Genomic DNA, 19768 nt, shown 5'->3' on the forward strand with positions numbered 1-19768 from the left:
CAGTATTCACATAGCGTACGTCGATGAATGCAGAGTGGGTCTCGGTCCGCAAGTGACCACGGCTGGCCCGTGGTCCCACAGTTCTGCACTCCGACCGGCCAACCGAACAGAGGAGGGGTGGCCACGGCTCTACCGTGGCTCTTCACCTCTCTGTTCGGAAGACGGGACAGGGCTGGATCTCACGGCTGGTCCCCACTGTTGACTGCCCTGAGAATGGTTTTCCGTGGTTTTCCATTCTCCTGCACTAAGGCGAATACCGGAACAATTCCTAGTATATGCCACGGCCACTAACCCCCTCACCTTCTCCGAGCATCTCCTTCAACGTGACGAATCTCCCGGCCTGAGAGACGGCGTCACCGTCTAAGAGGCCCGCCTCCTCCTTCAGGTGAGGAATGAGAACATTTTAGTAGTAGTACATAGCCTAGTCTTGCCATGCAAATATGATGGTTACCCTGAAGAAAGTGTTGGCATTGATTGCGGCTAGTTTTAGTAGAAATGCTAAAGCATGTGCTTTCAAAATGTTCACTACATACTACAGACTTCGAGGAAAGTTGCCACATTCTGTTCTTCTCGTCACCCCGACATAATATAATTTTGACCCATTTTTCTCGTAGTTCTATATTTGCTCGTGGTAAGAAATGCCACTACCTTTCTGAAGTTTACTTTGGCAGAATGGTACACAGCAATAAACCATTATTTATCACGCGCATTAAACATCCTGTGAATATAATGTTTACAAAAAATCTCTCTCGGCTCTTGCATATTTATCAATATGCACAAAACATTTTCTTAATGTAAATCCTCAGCTTGTTTAGTCATTTGACCGGGTCAGAAATGGAACGAATAAGGCCTCATCTAGCGGCGAGGATGGGAACTGTGTCGGCTGCCGAAGCCTGTCTCACTTCTTGGGGCAATGATTATTGGCTGACAGATGAAATGAAATGATAGTGGAGAGTGTTGCTGGAATGAAAGATGACAGGGAAAACCGGAGTACCTGGAGAATAACCTGTCCTACCTCCGCTTTGTCCAGCACAAATCTCACATGGAGTGACCGGGATTTGAACCACGAAACCCAGCGGTGAGAGGGCGGCGCGCTGCCACCTGAGTCATGGAGGCTTCTATTGTCTTAATGTTACGTTTAAATATATACCATATGCTCACCCCAAGCTGAATACACAAATCAACGCCTCTTATAATTAATTTTAAGGCTTATCTCACATAAAAACTCACTGACTTACCTTTTTGCTTCACAGTTTCCTTATACGTCTGTGTTGTTAAACAATGGAGGGCTAACACGAAGTCTAGCGGCGACTCTGGAACTAGAACGTATTTCACGCTGCGTAAACTGCCATGCGGAGGCCTTATTACTAATCACGTAGGCAACGGTGTTACATATTCCACCGTTTGTATTTGAATTATAATCCAGCCTATCAGAGGCTCAGAGCAAGGTATTGATTAAATTGGATATTTCCAGGTTGCAGTTCCACTTTCTCTAGCACCATCTCTTGAAAAATTATCGGCGTTCTCTGGTGCGGATGTATTTATGAAAATAATAATTCAAAGAAAAACGATACATTTATGGAAAAACCGATATATTATTCGATAAATTGAATCAAAATTTCGGTATCGATATACCGATAAATCGAAAGGAAAATATCGGTATTTCGTAAAAACCGATATATCGTTGCCATCCCTAGATATACCATAACCTTGTTCACAGAATTTGAAGTAATAATAATGTAAAAACAGAAAAGTATGCAGTGTATTACAAAACTAAAGAAAAAAATACAGAATGAACTGTTCATCTTCCCTTTTATTTTCTGAAGTCCAGATTTTTGAAGCATTCATGACTTATTATTCTTCAGTGTTCCAGGCAGAAATGTTTCTTATACTCCTTGCAGCTGTGCCTTGCCATTCTAGTGATCCTCTTCGGTTCAGCGAGCTTGCAAGTGTTGCATCATTTCTTTTCAGCAAATGGAGGAAGGGTAGTTCCAGTGGCTACTGCTTCTTTGTCTTGCTCTGCAGGTCGGTACTTTTTCAAGTTGGAAATGCAGTGTCGAATGGACACTGTTGGATTCATACTCCTTCACCTAATCTCTTCTGACACAAATTGCTCAGATAGTGTTCTCAGAAACAGTCTTCTCCTACCGACGTTCATTCCGTTCCCAATAGCCATTACTTGAGTATTTCTGCCAGTTACATTCAACATAGCAAAGAAAATAACTCGTGGCAAACGTGTGGTATTTCGGGCTACGTTGTAACTCCCACACATTGTATCCACGACATCTACCCCACCCTTTGTCCCTTGTAGCATGTTGTAATAATAGGTTTGTCGTTTTCTCCAGTTTCTTCATCAATCGAGTAGTCATCTAAATGATGACTGGAAACGAGCAGGACAATTCTGTTTTGCTCACGCACATTGGAGTCTAAAGTGGCATATTCATTGAAACCAAAAGTTGATGGCTTTACTGTCCTTTGTTTCACATTTATAAACTCAGCTGGCAGACATCTTTTATTCTTTCTAGTGGTGCTGACATAAGATAATCCCTTCTTCAAGTAGACTATCAAGTTCAAGTCTGTGAACCAATTGTCCACCATAATATTAAGACCTGTGATAGAGATAGGCTAGATAGGCTGTGCCAACCTCTTAACAACATCTGATGCTTTATTACTGATATGAGAAGGCCCCCACTAGTTATTTCCTTGGGTAAATTTCCAAATTGTGACAATAGAAACTTATTGCATGCACTAGGGTGTATATTTTTATCCCATATTTAGCTAGTTTCAATGCAATATACTGCTTAAACTGGAGTCTTCCATGAAAGGCTTCAAGCTTTTCATCTATTGTTACGAACTCCCCCGTTGTCTTACAGTTGTCAACAAATAATTGGAATACTTCCAGGATAGCTGCCAAGTTGTCTAACTTCTTACGCTCCTCTCTCGTAACTCTGTCGTCAAAACAAAAGCAACGAAGCAAAAGTTTAAAATGCCTCAAATTCATAACAAGACGGAATTTTTCCACTCCATTGCCGTCCGAGCCCAACTTGTCCTCCAGCATTAATTTGTTGGCATGTAAAGTACCAGCCAAATATAAAAGTCCTAAGAATGCCTTTATTTCAATATCAGTCAGTTTTGCATATATTTCCCTTTGAAAATATCCTTTTACATGTTCTATATACTGATTTATATATCAAACATTATGTAACATTTCGTCAGTTATAAACGATTTCCAACACTCACCTTCGTTTTTTAGGTGATGTGCATCACCAATAACTCCTGGCAGTTTGGTGAGCAAATTATGTGGGGGTGTTTTCTTCCTATGATTAGATTCAGGGTGCTTACCCCATTTTGTGTTTCCATCCTTCCCTGCAGGATGTCCCTGAGGAGAGGTTCATCTTCCGCTCCACTTTTCTCAGTATCGGAGTTGTCTTCTGTGCTCTCAGCCAGAAGGTCTTCTGCGTCACTATCGCTGTCCTCTTCATTCTGTTGCTCTTAGTCAAAATTATCAGTAAGTAAATTGTGCATTAATTTCAAGTCACTCGGATTGTTTAAATCGAAAAACTGACAGTTACTGGTCATATTAACAACACAGAAGGTTTAGGTCATGTGGCGTCCAGCACACTATTAAGTTGAAAGATGATGTATGATGGTTCAACCTTTCAACACTATTAAAATAAGAAATGTAAGTTTTACATTCCTACTTAATTATAATTGGTACCAGTTTCAACCAGTATTCTTGGTCAACATCAGCCAATCGCAAATACGTATAAAAAACTATGCACAGGTAAATAAAATGAGTTTAAATAATTTTATTTACCTGCGCATTGTTTTTTATACTTGTCCGTGATCGGCTGATGATGACCAAGAATACTGGTTGAAACCAGTACCAATTATATTTACATTTCTTATTTTAATGGTATTGAAAGGTTGAACCATCGTACATTTTCTTTCAACTTAATAGTGTACTCACTTCAATGCGGAATACTATGAAATTCTTATCTCTTAATGGCATCCAGTAGGTGCCAATGTTCATTATCCAACACTAATGTTATGAACAATGACAACTTCTGAACTGTATTGTAAGACACTGGCAGGTATGAAGATACCGTGAGTGCAGGTTCACCGGATGCATGCGCTGTGAAGTAGGGCACGAAAAAAAAGTGCTGGTGCCTTCTGGACTAAGGGTTAACCTTAACCATCAAGATCTCAAGATAACACATTGCCAATAAAATTATGGACTCTATACTCATCCTTTTATAATCATTGAATTCCTCTGATCATAATTTTGTATGCATTTGGTTGTTCATTGTGATCTTTTTTCCTGACTGGACTCTCACAGTCCCTTCTGACTTGTTTTAGACAATTTTATGTACTCATTTCTTAGATGTGTTTTATCCTGTTATTTAATTTGTTTACCTGAAGATGATCAAATACTTGATCGAAACTAGTATTAATAAGATAAGAACTTTGAATGAATGTAAGAGTTAATTTTAATTACTTGAATTCTGATCTATTGATTAGGTGGATCTATAATTCTTATTTGTTAATAATGTCGTATCAGTCAGTACGGCCATTAACATGGAAATAATTGCTTATACGGTTAATGCGCCATATCCACTTTCGGGGGATTGCCAGTTGCCCTCTTCTACCTTTCAAGCAATTGGCTATTCGGAGAGAGATGTCCGCAAGTGCTATTTTAATTCTCTAGAGTCCGCTAGCAAGCTGGTGAGGAACCACCTATCTGCCACATGGGAGTATCACCTCTCCCCCAGCTATGACAACATAGTAGGTTTGTGGCAAGATTTTTAACTACAAAGACTATATTTCAGTTACCTTACGACCTTACTTTTGGGACTTTCCAAGATGAGAAGTGGACAACTGATACAGTGTTGCCAACTTATATTTTCAAGATCCACTAAATACTACAAAAAATCTGCTAAAATTCCGCCAAGAAATCAGATATCAAATAATAATAATAATAATAATAATAATAATAATAATAATAATAATAATAATAATGTCTACTCACCTGATCTGTGAGTTTCACTGGGATTAACCCCTGCCGGCGAGCTAAAACTTGTAGGCGTTTTAGTGCAGGGTGCAAACTAGGCGAATCCCCTACCTCATGGGCCACACACAGAACAGGCCAGTTCATTAAACGGTCTTCCTTCATAGCATAATATAAATGCTACTCTCTCCCAGATTCATTATCTGTCGTCATTCGTCAACCAAGAGATAAGCACCCTTTCCCCACTCATTACAAATTTGATACCATGATCTCATACCATCAGATCCAAATAACATGTTCTCCTCATGTGACTGCTAGCTCCTGACAAGAAATATGGAATAGTTCGGAGACAGACTGGAGTACAAATTTTAAAAGAACATAAAATGGATAAAACACTAAGTTCCGCTATAATAAATCTACAATTCCGCCAAAAATTCCGCTGTCCGCTAAATGATATATTTCTCTGCCGGCAGTCTTCTAATTCCGTCAAATTTAGCGGAAAATCCGCTAAGTTGGCAACACTGGATACAGAGTGGTTGGATGAATGCTGTGCTCAGCAGAGTGATCTAATGAAAACCTATTGGATCAAATAAAAATTGAATGAATGCCAGAATGTTTAATGAAACTTATTGTGGTCCGTAGTTGGTATATTAGCAAATAAATAAATAAATGAATAAATGTACTAATAATATTGTTAATGTAAATTTTATTAAAAATCTGTGGATTTGATTTTATAATTTTGTTATAAGAAGTTTTATCACATTACAGGGGTCATGTGAGGCGAATGGAGGATAATTACCTATGTCAGTAATTAACTCTGTCATGGATGGTAAGAGAAGTGTAGGGAGACCAAGGTGATGATGGTCAGACTAGTTCCTGTGGGGTGCTTAGTTAATTCATAGAGCTTGCAGGCTGAATGATGAAAGTCATAACACTCTGAATTTGTGGATTAAACCCAGATATCTAGGAATATCAAAATTCTCTGTTAACATGGTTTAGCCTAATTTACCCGTGTACCTCGCACTTTTGTCAATATTATTCATCTCATTTCACAGGATCAGGGCTCGCCTCCTCAGTACTCGGACACTTATCTTCATGTGAATGTCATTGATGCAGACGACCAGAATCCTCGCTTCACTGACGAGCGGTACACTGCTGTGCTTCCTGACAACCCTACTCAGGTAAGCACAATCTGCGTATCTAACATCTTTCTGATTGTTTTATGCTTGCACTGGCTTCTAGATCTGTTTCAAGTACAGGGCTTTATTTTTAACACTTGACCGATGCATTTGCCTGTCCATCACCAAGTGTGGGTGCAGCGTGCTCTGTGACTCCATGGTTCAAATACTGTGTGCACAATACAATATTACCTTATTACAGATGCTGGACCTTGAGAAGGCCTTTGACCACGTAGCCCATGACTGCGAGAGCACGGCATACCAGAATACCTTGTTAGCAAGGTTCAGCTGCGTTATGTAGACCCATGGAGCTATGTTCAGGCTGCCGCAGGAGCATCCAGTGACTTTCCCATCACCTTCAGCGTTCACCATGGTTCAGTGCTGTCACCGCTCTTGTTCATTCTAGTGATGGACACTGTAACAGAAGAACCGCACCGTTCTTTGCCATGGATGCTTCTCTACACAGACGATGTAATGTTGGCCTCTGAGACCCAGGTTGATCTACAATGCCAAACCCAAGAATGGAGTGTCTGGCTGGCGCAATACAGCCTGCGCCCAAATAAAAAGAAGACTGATCAGATCCACAAGGAATCGGAACCATTCACGCAGATGGTGAGGACCTGCCACTAGTGACAATATTCAAGTATCTTGGCTCCACGATCACTGCTGATGGCAGACTTGTCAAAGAGATCAATGCAAGGATATCCGCAGCCTGGATGAAATAGAGAACAACCACCAGTGTCACTTGCAACTGGAGGATGAAGGATAATCTCAAATCAAAAAATCTATCATACTGTCATCCGACCTGTTTCACTGTATGGTTGCGAATGTTGGCCAACTATGACTGAGACAGAGTATCACTGGGTGTCATGGTGACTAAGATGCCAAGACGGTCAGCTGGCATCACTAAACTAGATCGCATCTCCAATGAACCCATCAGGGTGAGCTTTAGTGTTGCACCAATTCAAGAAAAAATACGCGAGAGTCGTCTATGATGGTTTGGACATGTAGTAAGGGTAGACGCTGACACTGTCGTGAAGATGGGTTACATGTTAGAAGTCGTCAGTAGGAGACCAAAAGGATGACCAAAACAGTGATGGGCCGATACTCCTCGCAAAGATCCGAAGGGTATCAATCTCCGCGCTGACATGACTCAGGATAGAACTAAACGGAGACAATGAATCCATGTAGTGGACTTCGCCAGCAGGAGGAACAAACACTGAAGAAGAAAAAAACAAAGATGCTGGAAGTGTCTTTCTTCCTGGGTGATGCAGGCATTGTACCTGGAAAACTCACCTGCCTGATGCGAATGAACTCTTCCACTGTAATGTTTCCACAGCCTGTTGCCAGTTACACCTGGATCAGGAATCAAATGGAATGAATAAAGCCCCCATCTAGCAGTGAGGATAGGAACTGTGCTGCCTGCTGAAGCTTGTCACACTCCTCTGGGGCAATGATTGATGACTGGCAGATGAAATTAAATGATAGTGGAAAGTGTTGCTGGAATGGAAGATGACAGGGAAAACAGGCGTGCCCAGAGAGAGTTGGCCGTGTGGTTAGAGGCGAGCGGCTGTGAGCTTGCGTTCAGGAGTTAATCAATTCAAACTCCAATGCTGGCAGCCCTGAATACTTTCTCTCATGGTTTCCCATTTTCCCCTATGGTTGTAGGCAGTAGTATAACACCTGCGATAACCTCTGACTGTTGTAGGAGGTGACTATAAGGAGCCCCAGGGGCTCAGAACTTTTGAGTATAGGATGGCAGCAGCTGTGTCCTGACATTGCCTCCTTACTTGCGCCAGGTTCTTCACTTTCATCTATCCTGTCCGACCTCCCTTGGTCTACTCTAGTTATTTTCTGACCCCAACGGTATTGGAGCATTCCAGGCCTAGGGAGGCTAGTCTTCCTTTGGCCGATACCTTCATTTTTCAAAGTGTTGGATCCCTTCCTCTTTCATCTCTGAGGATGGTTGCCTAGTTGTACTTCCTCTTAAAACAATAATCACCCGTCGCCATAAATTCTATCTCCGTGAGTGTGACGTAAAGCAACTTGTAAAACAAAACAAACAAAAAACAAAAAAAACACTGTCCCATCTCTGCTTCGTCCAGCAGAAGTCATGCAAGGAGTAACCAGGATTTCAACCACAGAACCCAGCGGTGAGAAGCCGACATACTGCCACCTGAGTCACAGAAGCTTTTGTAATGTTTCCGATCTCATTTGTAATGTTTTTCTTAGTTCCTCCAATGTATGAGGATACATCTAATAAACCTTCACTTCACCAGGAAATTTGCAAATAAATTCAACTCTCATAAATCATATCTGTATTTTCCAGGCTTGTGGTCCAGGAGCAGATGATGGTACTGACGTTTCACCAAAGACTGCATTTGGCCTAGAAAATACAGACATGATTTGTCAGCCATGAAAGCCTCAACTGCTATATGAAATTCAACACTTGCCCAATGAGCTGATTCTTATTTTAAATGCTTTTTAGACACTGATATGTGCTGCTGTAATGAAAGGTGGTTTGAAAATGAATAGTCCAGAGCTTCAACCTTCGATTGAGCACTCTCCATTACAGGCTATAGACCAGACCAGCTTTCAAGGAATGAACCAGTGCTATTGCGCCTGGCAGCGGAGAAGAAAACTCTACCATCGAAGAAGAGTTAAAAATAAAACTCTTGCAGTTCACTTTCTTCTATTATTATTATAGACTACCCTTCTAGGCTTGAATATGTTTTTTCATTTAGCAAAGTTGGGCACAAAAGTCTTCTTTTTCTGTTGCCATTTTTTCTCAAAAGGATGACAACCATTATGGAGTAATTTTTCCTATTTTGTGTCGTTTCTCTAGTCAGTTGCTGTATTGTTAATATCGAACCACTGTTGCATGTAGAACTAATGAATTTCTTACTAAAAATCTGTACTGACAACAATTCAATACTACACTATTTAAGAAATCTATTTGGTCCACCTTTTCAATACCAGTTTGATAGTCACTTAATTTAAATGGAATGTACAGTCATATAAATTATAACACACATTTCATCCATCTTCAGGGACATCCTCGGATGCAAATTGACATCAAAGTATAGTTTCCAAACTAAAAGGGGAGGTACATATCTAGGAGTTCTCCATTGGGTTGGCTCTGCTTTTTCAAGCACAAGAGGACAAGGAGGGCACAGTAGGCCAAGTTTGACTATGATGATGATGATGATGATGAAAATGCTTGTTGTTTAAAGGGGCCTAACATCTAAGGTCATCGGCTCAAAGTTTGACTGTGTAAATTATACAAAAGGAGGTAAACCTAACCTAGAAAGCTACTATATTGAAAGTAGAATTTTTCAAACCCTGACTTTGGATGTCAAATTAAAAAAGGCATTTTGAGACCATGAAAACTTATGTACAAAGTGAAGAGAACCGATGGTTTCATTTTCTGAGCTATGAAATAAGCTTCTGTTTTGTACTTGAATTAGATTTTAGTTTACTATGTCGCGTCCAGTAACTTACGTGTAGTACAATCCCAAGGCATGCTGAATAAATTTTATTTTCTGGATAGGAAATGTCAATAAAATAGCTTATTCTGTTTTTCTGTTCTTCCTTTTTTTTAGGGCACACAGCTGAGGGTACGTCCTCGGGAGATATCTGCTTATGATCAGGACGTCGGGATCAATGCTCCCATCTACTACTCCCTGGATCCGCTACGTGAGTATTTCTTCCCTCCTTTTTCCTTTACAAGGAGGAAAATTATCTGTTGCCATGGAATTGTCATTAACTGAAACTATTAGTGACTGCTACACAATGTTGAAACTAAACCTTTAAGTAGAGTTCACAAAGCACTACAGATCTATCAAGCTATGATTTATGAATGATTTAAACATCAGAAGATTAAATAAACTATACATACACTGCCAGCCAAACTTTTCCAGACAAAACAAATGTAACCCCCTTTGGGGGGAGGGGCGGGGGGCGCAGACAAAGAATACACATGTGGTGTCCCCTGCCTGTCTTAAAAGGTGACTAAAAGAGGTGACTGTGGATGATTGTATTAAAACCATGAAACTATTTGTGATTAATACCATCATGCGGGGAACACCATAGGTCGCCTTTACTTGCGAGTAGTACCACTATAAACATTAAAATAAGAACAATAATACACACCACCTTTCCAATACTTATCAGTCCTTATACTTAGGATACTAACATTACAACTGGTCTTATAAGTTGGGACATGTTTCGCTTAATTGTCGTAAGCATCCTCAGCCAAAATAAAACTTAGCCTAAAGTTTGGTCAGGGCCCCGAACCTAGTGACCTTAATGTATATAGTTCCCTAAGATCTGACGTTTACATTATAGACAATCAATAATAGCCTTAAAACTAGTGTGAAAACTTCCAACAATGTTCTAAGAGTAAAAACACTACAATCGTATTGACGGAGGTTAAAACATAAAACGCAACATAGGCTGATAGTGAAGTAAATAAAATCATATACTGTATATCATATTGCTATAAGTCGATCAATAAAAATGTTTATACATAAAAATGATGTTGTGTTTTAGGTTTTAACCTCCGTCAAATACGATTGTAGTGTTTTTACTCTTAGGTATGTCGAACATTTTCGCTGTTAATTTACATGACAACCTTTCCGAAATGTCACCAAATGTGAGAAAATACAAACTAATCTCTGATATCAATGATGCACTCTGCCATATCTTGAGGTGTATCCCGTTCTTACTTAATTGCAGTATTTAGCATTAAAATTAAGCGATCGTTCATTTCAGCCTTTATTTTTCATGAGTTAACTGTTATCGGACATGTTATTTATATTTGCATTTATTATGAAAACATGTTCTCCTTCATCACCATTTTACTTTACTGAAGAGCAGTTAACGGGTATTACTAATAGACTCTGACATCGCCATCGAATGTCAGCAAGAGATCGCTGGTGGACATAGCGATGAAATGATACCAAAGACTATCGATTGCATGTAATACAATGGCTGGGTGCATAAATATTGGTAACGGAAAAAAACGTGCGTGCTCGATTGCTCGTCTGTCATAGGCCTCTTGCTGTTACTGAAGCATAATACACATTTTAATGTAGGAATTTTGAGGTGTAAACAAAAATGATGATAAAAACGGGGTTCTCGTTATATGCCGTACTCACTATAGCGGACTTCTACGGTAATTATTTTCAAAATCCGGTAAGGCAATTTATGAATCGTTTGTCATCTGAACAGAGCATGCGATGGATAACATAACTACAGCGTCAGACTGAACTCGGAAGTGGAGAAGAGCGCAATGCTTGAAATCAGTTAACTCATGTTTAGGACAGCAGGAGACTTGTTGACAGCTGAGTTAACTCTGGCATAGGATTGAAAAGGTTAAAAGGGGTGATTTTTAAGACAGGTTTCACAATAGAGGAATGTGGAGGCACATAGTTAGTTCAGAGGCTTACAGAATGAACGCTGGAAAGCATAATGGTCTTTAACGAAGAGCCTTTTGTTGTCTAGATACTTTCTTCTTCTTCTCCTTCTTGGCCATTACCCAATTATTCTGAAATCAGTGCTTGTACAGATTTGGTTCAGTTTTATGTTTGGATATCCTTTCTTGATGCTGTTCCTATGCTGAGGGATATAATCAGTATGAAACATTTCTCTGGTGGTTTTATCTGTTTAGTGTATGGCTACATCATTAAAAAGTTAATATTTACAATCGTAGTTGGCCACTACTCATATCCGAGAATAAGTTTTCCTCCTGCAATTCTTGTAGTCAATTGGCTCTGTGGAGATGTCGCTGCACAATTGAACAGTCTGCTTTTTCAGCGCCACACTCACAACTTGGAGAAGTTATTTTCTTCTACTTATACACGAAATGGGCATACCTGCCCGTGTTCGTTCTTTCTCGGTTAAGAACTGACCAGATCTTGCATGGCAATTCAAAGTCAGGTGGCTTGGATGATATACATGGTCAGAAAGAGATGGTCCTAATGTTAATCTGCCATGTCTGTCTCCAGCAGTTATTAATATTAAACCCGTTGTCAGCTAACATCCTTGCAGTTTTCAGTGGTGGGTGAGGAGAGCGAAGCCTTCTTTTATTGATGCTTGGGATGTCTGTGTGAACAATGAGGTGAGAATATTTCTGTAGTTTTTTGTATTCCCGTACAAGTGCGCTTTTCCGCTTCATGGAAGGAGTTAGTGTGTGGGTGTAGGTGTGATTGTACCAGTGATAAGATGCATTGTATGGTTGAGCTGTGTTGCAACAAGTCTTGTGCGAGTACTATTCATCCAAACAGGGTTCTGCAGAGCTGAAGTAAGGAGTGTCAATGCAGAGGATCCCCATGATGTGCCACAGAGTTTCTGGAATGTTATTTCGAGTTTTGATTTTGTCAGCTGTCCTTAATAGATGTTGTTTGCAATTTAGCGTTTTATCAAGTGTGACCCCTAGATATTTCGGGATTTTGTTATGTCTTAGTACCCTTCCTTCAAAGTAGACCATGAGCTCTGTATGGCCAGCTTGTTGTTTAGGTGATACGTTGAGACTTCTATCTCCATTTGTGGAAATATTCACCAATAATTGTTAAATCATTGATCAAACTTCAAGATATCTATGCTGCATTGCGAGTTTCCAGTCATCTAGGATAAAGATGCTCAGGAAGTGGTGGTGTGTTGTAAGTACAGAGAAAAAGACAATCGCCCAGTCCCCAAATCACATCTGTACACCCTCTTTGACAGAACACTGGTTGTAAGAAATAAATCGTCAAGAGGGTCCACCTTTTCAGTACAATACATCAAGTAAATATTTTATTTAGAAATGCATTTATTTCTGCTTCCTCCATTCGGAGGCTGCCAAAAAGACAAAGCTTACATAAAAATTTTGATTAGTAATTGCAAGGGCCGTTTAAAATGTGTCTATAAATAGGTATACTACAGTAAAGCCTAAATAATAAAAATTGTATCAGTCAATAGTTATGAAATCAATGATAAATTCCTCATAGGACAAAGATATAGCTAGGAGTATAAATGATTTTTTACTATTGCTAACGATCCTTTCAGGGCTGCTAACCCAATGTCCTTAATGAATTGGTTATGCAAATTAAATTTCTTGCAAAAGTTGTGGAATGTGTGAGTAATGGTGCCTCTTGCTCCTATCATCAATCCTAACACATCTATGGAGTCCAGATGATATTTCTCGGCATAGTATGGAATTGTGGGTTCATATATATCACATTTCTCCTTGTGTACATCATGTGGTTGAGTGGATGATGCTTCGGTTCTAATTGTGGGGTCTATAATGAACCCTTTACTTGAGCCCGGTGATATAGCTATCATGTCAATCTGCCGGCTTGACCCTGTCTGAGACAATCCATGTACCTCCTCATGCACTGTATAGTGCTTTTCTCTCAGGGCTTCAGCAATCATAGATCTTATTCGATGATGTCGTGAATTCCTCAGGGCGTCACTAAATGGACAGGAACCCAAGACGTGACCAAGTGTTTCAATCTCACTGTGGCAACGCCGACAGTGGTTATTGTCTTGGGACCTGCCAGGTAATGCACGAACTGGAACTACATTTGCTGTCAGTTTTATGGCATTTCTCCAGTCGCTGCTGGTTAAACCTTCGGGCTTTCTTACCCACTGATTTGCTGGAGTGTATTCCTTATACAGTATAACACCCTTACCTTTTTGTGGTAAGGCACACCAGGCATCGAATTCTTTCTCATGGAGTTGTTGTCGCAGGAGCGAGACTTTGACTGATTCGCGTTCAGTATTCAGGAGTAGGCCAAGTTTTTCGAAGCACTTCTTTGTTTCTGTATGGAGGTCTCTGGTATGATTGATGTGTATATTGTTGGATCGATGGAGAACTTGGCATGCATTTATGTGCTGTAGATAAGCCTCCCAACCACACTTGAAAAGACCGAGTCCTTTATACTTTTTGTCGGAGCATAACATGCTGTCTAGTGTATCTATTGGAAGTTGAAGAACTTCTTTCAAAGTGCTTTTGATAAGTTTGTCAGTATCAATTAGGAAACTTGCAGGTATACGATGTAAAGGTGTAGTGTGGAATTTGTAGATCAAAGATGGGCATATGTAGGTTGATAGCACATTAAATTTCTGGTGTGGTTGCAATAGTGGAGTTGATGCTAATGCGTCTAGTTTAGTCTTAAGTTTTTCCATCGTTAATTTAGCATCAAATATGGTAGCACTGTGATAGTTTACTCCAAGGTAGCGGATTGTCTCTGCAGGAGTTATAGATGCAATTTCATTGTAACCATCCAATGTTAGAGATTTGTAGTTAGGACGTCCTTTTACTATGGAAATGGATTTAGATTTGTTGACATTGATCGTTAGGCCAATTTCTTCGAATCTCTTGATAGCCATTTCGGTGATCTTTCTAGCTGAAGTCTCGTTTTTTGCTACAATCAACGTATCATCAGCGAAGCCTAGAATAGTTACGTTAGGAAGGCCCGGCATTATACAATATCCATGTTCTTCCTGGAACTATGTTGATGAAAGTTCTTCTAAAATGTGGTCAGTTGCAATGTTGTAAAGCGCTGGCGATAAGAGAACCCTGCATTATACCTTTATTGAGAACAATTGGTTTGGTCTTCTTGTGATGGGAATAACAGTATTGGGATTAGTTTCAGCCACTTAATGGCCATCTTCAGCCAAAAGAACACTGGGTAGGTATAGTATACAGCTCAAAACTCTTCCACCTCCTTCAGTTCTTATAAGAGGCTGCTAGTTTTGGACCTTCCCTCTTGCTCCTTAGTGACCAGTGTGCCTGATGCAATGTTGCAGGAAATGTTGATAACCGCTACTTCGAGATTGATCGCAGTACTGGCAGAGTGATAATCAAGAGGACTGTTCCAGATGACGATCTGCTGCAGCCAGTCACCCTGGTCATCACGGTAAGATCACTAACCTACAGTTTAAAACTTGAGGACCACAAGATACTATTTTATTTAAAAAGTTGGGGTTATATGAAAATTTGGAATTTTTAATATTAATTTTATATTTTCTTGGGCCTCACAGTGGACTGCTTACAGATCTCTGTATATTCTTCTGGAGGGCTGAGGACCTAGTTAATACACCCCTTAAAACACCAGTAATCAAAAACCTGATCAGTAATGACATGGGCCTGCCAGCAGGAAACAAAATAGCAACCCCCAAAGGAATTGTATAAAACCTATCTTCATCCTGCTCCTGTTGGGTCGGGGCATTTATAGCATTTCTCCACTTTCCTCTCTCCTTCCACTACTTGCCTTCCATCATTTTGTCCTAGTCCAGTTTTCTCCTCTTTATTGAACCAATCCACCTTATTCTAATGTCCCTCTTGCTGTCTTTCCCTTGAACTTCATCTTCTTAATCTGTTTTGGTATTATTTTCTCCTCCATCCTCTTTACATTTTCAAACCATCTTAGCTTATTCCTGTCAGTTCTCTCATTTAGGTTTTCCACTCCAATCTTTCTGACATCTTTCTCTTTCAGTCTTTCCTTTTCCTATCGTGCTTTTTTGGTATCTCTACTTTCCTCCCTACTTGTATCTTATTCACAAAGACGCACACACGAGATGCTGTCAGTTGTGTAAACTGTTTTATTTACAAATTACATACACATTAATAGTTGCACATCAGATGAACCACCATCTTGAACTCAATCGACTGCCACATTAGCATGTAGCCAAGTACGGAACACTTGACAAGATCACATGAGTTTGCATACTTAACTCGACTAATGACTCTCACTAACAACTCGACTAAACAACACAAGACTGTCCTTTATATACCTTGCCTGGCCAGGTTTCCAGAAAAGTATGACACAACATGCTTCCTCGTATCTTCTAGAGTCTCCAGTAACCTATATACAAATAAATAGAACATTCTGTAAAGCTCGAGTGATGTCAGGACAAAGGTGCATTATTCTAGACTCTTACCTTTTATTGCAAAAGATTACATTGGATTTATACCTCGCATTTACAGGTAATAATATATTATATACTATTAATTATGTGTTATTACATTAAATAAAGTCATGTTAATTAACATACAGCAGAAGTATCGTGACATAACCTCACATGTTTTGTTACACAAGACAGATCATACAACACACAAATATTAAATGATACAACCATGATTTATACCAAATAAAGTCCGTACATAACCTCATAGATGATGATGATGATGATGATGATGATGATGATTGATAATAATAGATGTAAACATCTTCATAAATCAAAATACCAGTGTATATAGCCACACCTCACAAGTCATAATAACAATAATAATGACACCACCTACTAATCAAGCTAGATATTTTCACTATTTACCCATGGGTTTAGAGAATTGTTTCCAAGTTATACTAGTCCATTACACACTTGCATAACTTGTCATTGTCAAAGTTTCGCCCGCATAAGTCAATATGGGTGCATGATAACTTTTGTACATTATCTCTTATTCCAGTCAAGGTTTCTTACATTCTGGTAGGATGCATTTCCTGCTGCATCCTCTTGCTAATCTCCATATGTTAATTCACTCCATACGTCTTTGAAACTGTCAACAATTTCAAGGCTTTGACCATCAGTTTTTGCAATGCCTTTCCCTGGTCTTTCTTTCCTCTGCACTGATCTTCGTACCATACTTGTCACGTTTCTCATTCACTGCATAAAGTTGTTCTTGTATTTCTTTGCTGTTTGTTCCCCAGACCACAATCGTCTGCAGTTCCCAGCTGTTGAGCAGGTCTGCTTGGAAAATAAGCATCTCGACCTCTTTTTGTCTTACCACCACTTCTCCCTCATCACTCTTGCCCAGTCCTCTCCTCTTCTGTACACTCCCTTCCACTCCTTTTATCCACCATTCTCTCGGTCGTTTCCTGTTTATCTCCATTTCGTGCAACCTCTTGGGTATCCTTTCCTCTGTCATTCTCTTCATGTGTCCATACCATCTAAGACTTGATGCCTCTGTAGTGGCTCTTCTTTCACTATCTCTAACCATCTCATTTCTGCTTCTCCGAAATTTCATTTCACTTGCCTGTATCCTAGTCACGGCTCTCTGCTTCATTACCCAAGTTTCTGCCACATATGTCAGACCACAATAACATCTGCAAATACTGTGTAATCTCGAATACCACCCGCCACTGAATAAGACCCGCACCCTTATTTTGAAACAACAAAATTTAAAAAAAAAAAAAGTGAAGTCAAAATTATTTACAGTCCTTACTAACACACATGAAATGATTAGAAAATACAAATAAAAGTAAACAAACATTTCCAGAATGATATCCAACGAGTTCATTCATCATCATCAGTACCAACTTTGGAACTTTAATCATCACCTTCCCACAAAATGCCATCGCTGCCATCCATAGCATTAGAAATGTTACATTTCCTGAAGCTCTTCCATTTGAGGACTCCAGGGATATGATTCCATGCCGTCAAAATCTACGAACACAGCAAGATGAACTTCCAGGCGCTGAATGCGACCAGTTGGCATCAGTGTGTGATTATCAGCCGCCATCCATTCTGAATAGAGCTGTTTCAAGGCTGCTTTAAATGGACAGTTCACGCAGACATCCAGCGGCTGTAACATAGACATCCTCCCGCCTAGAATAACTTCTAGGTTGGTTTTCCCATTCTTGATATGTTCCTTCAGAGCGTCTGTTGTGTGGCCGCGGTAACTGTCGAGAACAAGCAAGCTCTTTTGTCCCAATAATGCACCAGGGCGATGTTGCCAGACCCACTTTATGCAGTCTTCCACAAGAGAACTGTCCATCCAGCCGGAGTTCTGAGATCTGATAACACCAGTGGGTAGATTTTTAGAAAGCGTCTTTTGCTTGAGAACAATGTACGGTGGCAATTTGGTTCCGCCGGTGAGAATACACAACATTACCATACACCGTTGTTTTTCATTACCACCTATTCTAATGGTATCACGTTTCGCACCCTTAACATTCACAGTCCTGTCCACTGGCATTTCAGAGTAGACTGGCGTCTGATCTGCATTGCCAATTTGGGAAAGCAAGTATGCATTTTCCTTCCACAACCGAATTATGTGACGCTGAAACAAGTAACTTCTCATCGTAGGCACCAGGAAGACGCTGTGAAATTGAGGTAAGCCTTCGTATGCTCAACCCATTTCTTTTATAAAAATGACTAACCCAACCTCGGCTTGCCTTAAACACTTCCAATGAAAGTTCCTCTGCGATCTCTAATGCCTTTAGCTGACACATTTCGGTTGACACACCATATCCCACTTCCCACCTTTCTGTCACATATTTATAAAGTTATTTTTTCAATTTCTGGAAACTGTACACTTAGTCCACGAAAAGCTCTATGATCACCGCTACATGTTAATAGCACATTTTTCTTCTTTCTCCAATCACGAATACACTACTCGTCAACATCCTATTTCCTACCGGCGGCACGATTTCCAGTAATTTCGGCTTCCTGAACTACTTTCACTTTCTCACTCGCAGTAAAAGATCACAAAGAATTAATGTGACGTCAAGCACGGAAGTAGCGTATACTGAGAGCGGGAGAGCATTGTTGCCAAGCTGCGCCGGCGGCGATGCCCGATTTATGCGCATTCAGAAAGATAATTTCCCAAAATTTTAAATAAGACCCGCACCTAATTTTTGAAGCAATATTTTTGAAAAAAAAAAAAAAAAAAAAAAAAACAGTGCAGGTGGTACTAGATTATACGGTACTTGCTTCACTTGTGTCTTTCCTTATCCAGGAAAGACACAAGTCTGTGCATTTCATCTTCACAACAGAGAGGCCCAACAATAGCTGAATGTTGTTTGGAAAGGAGCGAGACTTGAGAACTGTGATACGCCTCTGTATTTTGGAATCAAGCTTGATCATTCTCTGAGCTTCAAGAAACATTGTAGAGAGCTGAAATGCAAGATCAGCTCACGGAATAGTATAATGTGGAAGTTGACTGGTTCAACATGGGGAGCGAACCCTCATGTTCTGCATTCACCTGCTTTGGGACTGCTTTGCTGCACAAAGTGTGGGGAGCATCTGCCCATACCAAGCTAGTGGATACAGTTCTCAACGAGTCCACCCATATTGTCACTGGGTGTTTAAGACCTACTCCAATGCAGATCATCTACCCTTTCACTACTACTCTGCCTCCAGCTATTAGACATGAGGTGGCAGCTGAGAAAGAGAGAAGATTGAGTCAGATCCCAGACATGCAATGTATAACCACGAAGTGACCACATCTCGTCTAAGATCCAAACCAGAAATTCAACTTATATCACTCTAGAAACAAGTACTGCCAGAGGGGTTTACTCCTAAAGAAGAACTGAGTAGTGGAAGCCATTTTTCCTATATCACTTGGAGGTCATTAAACCGGATGAGAACAGGCATTTCCAAGTGCCGTAGAAATCTTGTGAAATGGAGTTATGCGGAAGATCAAAGATGTGACTCTGGAGATAACCAGATTCCACTACACCTACTCATATGTCAAGAGATGAAGGACTTCTGTACCCAGGAAGATCTTATGCTTGCTGCAGACTGAGAGATAAGAACTGCAGAGTTCTGGACAGGAAGAATTTGATGTGTCTCCTTGATTCGGAAAGTAAAGCAA

The 19768-nt window shown here is 40.1% G+C and overlaps 1 protein-coding gene across 5 annotated transcripts in view; it reads left to right on the plus strand.

Annotated features, from left to right (window-relative positions):
• The window catches only part of Cad96Cb (protocadherin Fat 4-like Cad96Ca), a 328400-nt gene that overhangs the window by 249101 nt on the left and 59531 nt on the right, over nucleotides 1-19768 (plus strand). For all 5 annotated transcript variants that reach the window (XM_067158408.2, XM_068230420.1, XM_067158409.2 and 2 more), the window contains 3 exons: nucleotides 6064-6189; nucleotides 9789-9882; nucleotides 14980-15089. In XM_067158408.2, coding sequence (XP_067014509.2) covers nucleotides 6064-6189; nucleotides 9789-9882; nucleotides 14980-15089 — 330 coding nt within the window. The remainder of the gene's footprint in view (nucleotides 1-6063; nucleotides 6190-9788; nucleotides 9883-14979; nucleotides 15090-19768) is intronic.

Source organism: Anabrus simplex, chromosome 14, assembly GCF_040414725.1.
Source record: "Anabrus simplex isolate iqAnaSimp1 chromosome 14, ASM4041472v1, whole genome shotgun sequence".
In the NCBI taxonomy this organism is placed as follows: domain Eukaryota; kingdom Metazoa; phylum Arthropoda; class Insecta; order Orthoptera; family Tettigoniidae; genus Anabrus; species Anabrus simplex.